At 37.3% G+C, this 6,300-nt stretch overlaps 1 protein-coding gene across 1 annotated transcript; it reads right to left on the bottom strand.

Moving 5' to 3' along the window:
* Positions 1–283: 283 nt before the first annotated feature.
* On the bottom strand, positions 284–4,493 carry LOC149000103 (rust resistance kinase Lr10-like). Its single transcript, XM_089140838.1, has 3 exons — positions 3,541–4,493; positions 2,295–2,321; positions 284–2,176 (listed from the first exon to the last, which is right to left on the bottom strand). Exons 1-3 carry the CDS (start codon positions 4,376–4,378, stop codon positions 1,059–1,061), a joined length of 1,983 nt encoding a protein of 660 aa, XP_088996964.1. The 5' UTR covers positions 4,379–4,493; the 3' UTR covers positions 284–1,058.
* Between the last annotated feature and the right edge of the window lie 1,807 nt (positions 4,494–6,300).

Genomic DNA, 6,300 nt, shown 5'->3' with positions numbered 1-6,300 from the left:
AGAATAGAATATGCAATATGCAGCATGTTTGACAAAAGAAGAAAAGAAAATAAGAGGAAGAGGAGGGGAGGGAAGGTCTGTGTGGAGTGCATTCATTTTTTCTTGTGCCTTCTTTGCTGACTTGTATCTGCTGTTGGCAGAGCAAAACCAATTCTATCTCTTGGAATCCAGTGGAACCGATGAACTTTACTGCTGTCAGCACTTCAACAGAAGCTTAAGTCATATTAAGTTTGTAATCTTATGCCAATTTTATCTGTCATGAGTTTGACTTTATATAATTGACAATGTCTTTGGGCCTTAGTATTGCATTCTTAGATATTTAGGGATCTAGTTTTCTAGTAGTTGAGATCTCCCAGTTGATGATGAGTTAAGATTATAAAAATTGAAGACTAAAAACTGAAGTTCAAAATTCCTACCATTGTTAAGTGCTAAAGCAATTCCGTATTGAACATCATCCACACTCAAGAAATTAAGAGGGAAAGGAGATAAAGCAAGGGAGAACTCAGGAGATTTAGAGTGGTCAGGGCAACTCCTTATATCCACTGCTCAAGTTTGAAACAGAGGATACTTCCAACGCCATCTCTTGAATAGAAATCATGAGTTTCCAGGCAGAAATAGAGAGGAGGGGAGGAGACAACTGCAAAGCCATTGAAACATCTCTAAACAAACAAGCCCTGTGATGATTTTTGTAAGGAAAATCAAAGGCAAAACCATCCATTTGGAGAGAAACACTCTCAATTTTAAGACATCTGGAAATTTCTAACGAGTTATGCTCTCCAGATTATAGATTCATATATTAAGCTACCACAACACAATTATGGAAAAACAGATGCAATGTCTATTATCCTGAATGTATTTTCTACTATTCGCAGTTCACTGTATGTTTCATCCACTGTGAAACTTCAAAGGTGAACATCAAGACTATTCAGAGGATTCCCAAACCCAACCCTCCATAATAATAAAGAGATAGTAGAGCTACAAATTCCAGTATGATTCATCAATCAATATAAAGTGGAAACAACATTATATACGTATACAGCAATATCAAAGAGACAGCCTTACTCAGATATAGTTGGTAATTTTGTGCAGAGGGGGCTTTCCATATTAACAGCATTATTATTTGAAGGCAATGTAGAGCTAAAAGGATTTGGGGGCATGATCAAGCTCTCCCTGTCTCCTTCCAACATCTGAACCACCACTTTCATTGAAGGCCGATCAACTGGGTACCACTGGATACACCACAGTGCCACAATTGTTAGCTTTCTGGCGATGCCAACGTCTCCATCTTCGTCGATCCTGATTTCCAACTCTTTCCCACGGCTCAGTTGATTGTAGACCCATTGGGAAAAGTACATTTGGCTAGTGTTTTGTACAGCGCTGTCAATGTTCTTTCTCCCACCTACCATTTCAAGCAACATTATTCCAAAGCTAAAAACATCTGATTTATGAGAAACATGACCAAAGTTCCTAGAAAACACTTCAGGTGCAATATATCCTATTGTCCCTCTTGCAGCAGTCATGGAGACAGCACTTTCATCCTTGGGAAACAATTTTGCAAGACCAAAATCAGATACCTTAGGGTTGAAGTTGTCATCTAATAAGATATTATGGGGTTTAATATCAAAATGAAGAATACGTAGATCACACCCTTGATGAAGGTATTCTATTCCTTTGGCTATTCCAATGGCTATATCTTGGAGTTTTTCCCAACCAAGGACTGCTCTCTTAGTATCTCTTGAAAAGATGAACTTCTCTAGCGACTCATTTGGCAAAAATTCATAGACAAGAGCTCGTCTATACCCATCTGCACAGAAACCAACTAGTCGGACCACATTTACATGATGAATTCTACCTAGGGTGCCAACTTCGTTAATAAAATCCTCTCCATCTCCCGTAGAATTGTTGAAGACCTTAACAGCTACTAGAATTTCATTGGAAAGCCTCCCTTTGTACACACTACCATAACCTCCTTCTCCCAGCTTTTCCTTAAATTGATTTGTAATCCTCTTAATGTCAGCAAATGTATACCTTGATGGTTTGAGGGACTTGTAGTCATCTAAGAATTTTAGAATCCTTACTTGGTTCTCTTTTTCAATCTTATCTGATTTGTAGTCACGGTATTGTTTGATGGAAATCATTATTGCCACCACAAGAAGAAAGCTGCCTACAGTTGCACCTGTAATTAAAAAGAAAAAAGAAAGAAAAAGTACTATAAGTGAATAAACCATAAAGTACAAGTCCTTGGTAACAAATGAAATTTATTTAACATGAAAATGTAATTGGCTTGGCTTTACCTGTGATAATTTTCTTATCAGACTCATCTGCCCAAAAAAAAGAAAGAAGGAATCAATAAATCCAGATAAATATATCAATACAAATGGTATAGAACTTGTTGCACATAGGTTCTCATTGTTGGCAACCGAGTAGGGATCCGATGAATCTTGTCCTTCCATTTGAAAGGCTAACCTTGAACATTCTTAATTAAGCCAATAATGGTTTGGCAGGTCAAGGTTACTTTTTTAGAGGAGAATGTTTTTGTATGATTCAAATTCTGCAACTTCAAAATAAATTTCAATGTGAGCCTTCTTCTCTTAGGAAGCTAGCATATAAGCAATCATGTGTCAAACAAAAGCAAAATCTAGATTTTTTGAACACAAGAAAACAAAAGAGAGGAAAAGTCTTTCTTACGGATGCTAATTACTCTCTTTAATTTTGAATTGGTCTGAAAACAAGATTCCATAAAATTTACAAGCCATATGCCATTGAAAAGTGCATTAGATTTTTGAAAAGGTAATCCTGGTTTCCTTTGAAGAGAGGGGAGTTGCGAGAGCAATGAAGAAAATGGTAACAGCAGTCCTGAAAAGAGATTAACTCCATTTCTCCTACTCAATTCTTGAAGATTAATGGACTTCGAACAACAAGAATGGTGTCTATAGTTCCATATGAAATCCCTCTCTTCCTTGGTTCTTTTGAAAGCTCTGAACCTTGTTGAACTACAAAAATGGAGGAAAACTGTTCTGTTCAAATCAGCATTTGAGTCATCAAATAAAAAATCAGCATCATGTCAGCTAAAACTGAAGTGTCAGAGAAGGGGACAAAGAGAGTAAAGGAAGAGGAAGAAGGAAAGTTAAGAGAGGGAAAAAGAGAGGAAGTTGAAAAGAAATAAATGATGTAACTCTTCCATATGTATTTGTGCTTGATTGAAAGCTCAAGTCCCTCCAACAATGAGTCTATGTAAACAAAGAGAAAAACAATTCCTGATTCACCTTCAACCCCACCCAAAAAAAAATAAGTTTGTAGTCAGTGAATAACAGAACATGCATCCAAATCTGCACCTCAAATATAACTTACCCTGTACCTCAAAGGCTCTGGATGAAAAAAGAAAACCCAAAAGTAAATAATTTAAAAAAAAATACAGAGAAAGCAGAACAAGGCATGAAATCTTTCAGTCCTAGTGAGTTAGGGTTTCCGTGAAACCTACGAGAGTAATACTTATTGGGTTATGGGAAAAATTGAAGTGATAGAGAGCATAATACATACCCAAGGCTGGTGGTGAAGGAGATTTGGGGAGAGTAAAGCATTCAGTTTCAGACCTACTGGTGTTCCCGTTCTTCAATCTGCAGTATTCTCTTTTTGCTTCACAATCTTCACACGATGGTTCAGACCAACTCAGCGGGAGACAGAAAGCTGGGTTACCAATCCCAGGATAATATAAAAAACTCCCTAGGGCATTAAACCAAACAAGAGTCGACGAACTTGGGTAAGAAACGAAAGATATGGTCTTAATTTTTTTGCACAACGGCAAGGGCATTTCTGTTAGTGTGAGACTCGACATGAACGCATATACTTGGTGACCAGGGACGCCAAGGCAGGAAACCAGATCATGTTGAGGCTGACTATAGTAACGAGACACTCGTTCTGTTTCTGTTGTTGAACAATTAAAGAAAGTGACAGTTTCCGGATTAAAAAAACCGTTAGAATCTTGATGAAATCCTTTGGGAAAGCTATGAAAAGGAGAAGCAGATAAATTGAGATGAAAAAGCTTTCCAATAACGCAACCATCTGGGTCATCGAGACACACTGCCTGTAATGCATAGTTGATGTTGTTTACAAAGAAAGAACCTGAAAATGGAAGCTGGAGCAGAGTTTGGTTGGTGGAAGTGCAGGATACTGCAAAGCCTGGATAGCCACAGTGATCTGGTTGCCGACCCTTTATCCAGAAAGGAAATCGAATTTCAGGACCAGTGTCGCTGCAACGATTTGATAAAAGCATGCAATCGTTTATCTGGGTTGAACTTAAAACCAGCGTGGAAGATAAGATAGTTATGGTGAAGCAGAGGAAGAAGAAGATGAAGACCAGAGAGTAGCTCCTGCTCATCTCCGGATTTTACTCTTACGGTACACCAATATGATCGAGGGCACCGGATAAGATTAAATTGACCGATGGGTTTCTGGAGTCAAGGGCAGAACAGCAGCTAGGCTAGAGTTTAGAACTAAATATCATGTATTTGTAATGGGTAGTATGTTGGCCTTGTGTTGTGAATTTAATGCTTTCTAGGAGTTTTAAAAACAAAAAAAAACAAAAAACCAAAAAGAACTGTTTTCTGGAGGGTGTATTTTCAATTTAGAAAACATTTTAAATTAAAAAAAAGTTAATTAACAAACGCAGCCTATCTTTATTCCAGCAAACAAACGCAGCCTAAGTGACAGTGACTCCAGACTCCAGTGATAATTGATATCAGGGATTTCAGCGGCACCTAAGTTGAGTGACTTCCCCTTAAGATGTTTGGGAATTGCTTGTGTGCAGCACAATTGATGCATAGTATCGTGCAACCTACAGTTTTGATCGAAATTTGTTTCTTTCTCTTTATGTCGCATAAGTGGAAGGAAAAAAATTCGAATAAAGTTTAACTGTGAAATGAGTGGTCGAGATTTCGTTTCGACAACAAATTTTGATCTACACGGTATTGCACAGCGACCCGAGTAGAGCTCAACCAAGGGAAATTTTAGCATCACCAATTGAATAACCCCTTAAAATTTGGGAACATCTCAATTCCATCCCCTAGATTACCTCATAGATTACCTCCTAGTATTAATGTCATTCTTTGAATTGTCTAATTTATTAGTGTATCCATGAACCTTATATCTCAAACTCTGTGAGGATTTATGATTGAGAAGAAGAAATCACAAACGATAAAGGGAGACAAACAACCGAGTTAAGCACATGGTTTTGTATTCAATGTTATTCTTATCTTTTTAAAATATTTAATTTATTCATATCAATACTTAACAATAGTTTCTTAAAGGCATAGAGTGTCATTGATATGTTTTCATCCTATAGAGGGTTTAATTGATAAATTGGATAATTCAAGAGATGTCATTAATTTTAAGGGCTAAAGTGGAGCAAAACATTTCCCTAAAATCAAGGAAAATTTTCCTTGATGTACTATTTTTAAAAAGGGTAATTTTCATCTGGACCCCCTGAGGTTTGGTCCAGGTCACTTTATCCATTTAAGTTTCTTTTGCATTGGCTCTCTGAAATGATTAAATAAGGACAAGTTTAACGAATAGTTAATTTAATAATTTTGGCGAAATGTCCTTTTCCAATTTATTTGTTATAGTTTTTTTTAATAAGTTTCTTTCTTTATTCAAAGAAAAAAAGTGTCTCTCTGTCTTCTCCATCGCGGCCAGAACTCGCCGCTCTCGCCCTTTGGCTGCTTCAAGCTTCGGCGAATGCGCCACCACTAATTTGATTAATCTTCCTCCATTTCTTGTTAGAAAGAGGAATTTTCCTCCACGAAATGACGTTTCGGTAATGTTCAAAGGCCTAGAATTCTGTTTCCACCAAGAACCCGTGCGTATTATGGAGCAGGTGAGGATTTCAGGAAAGAAAAAGAAACCTTCATGTCTGCGTGAACCATTCGTTCATGAGCCTTCCTCATACCTCATGAATGAGTGTTCCTCTTAGGTTCAAGTGATGTCTCAGGATGGGTTCTTTATCAGGAGATGGATCTCCTCGGTCATCATCCATTGCAGAATCTCAACTCTCTGAAGGCGTTAAGTTTGATTTGTTGTTCCCTTTTGTTGATTACTGGTCCATCAAAATAGTTAAATTTCTTGTATAGCAACTTACCGGAAAAGAAATCTCTGTATGGAATATGTCTCTTCTAACACTTTTACACTTACATTTGTGGGTGTTTTTATTCCTGTAGAAATTTGTGGGTGATTTGCTCTTGTATAACTACATGAGATGAGAAGAAAAATTGCTGATGTCTCTACTTGGTATCCTAATCATAGCCG

This window comes from Hakea prostrata, chromosome 11, assembly GCF_041222555.1.
Source record: "Hakea prostrata isolate BN-2017 chromosome 11, UWA_Hpros_2, whole genome shotgun sequence".
NCBI classification, from domain to species: domain Eukaryota; kingdom Viridiplantae; phylum Streptophyta; class Magnoliopsida; order Proteales; family Proteaceae; genus Hakea; species Hakea prostrata.
The sequence above is the reverse complement of the archived record's forward strand: the minus strand, read 5'-3'. Positions and strand labels throughout refer to the sequence as shown.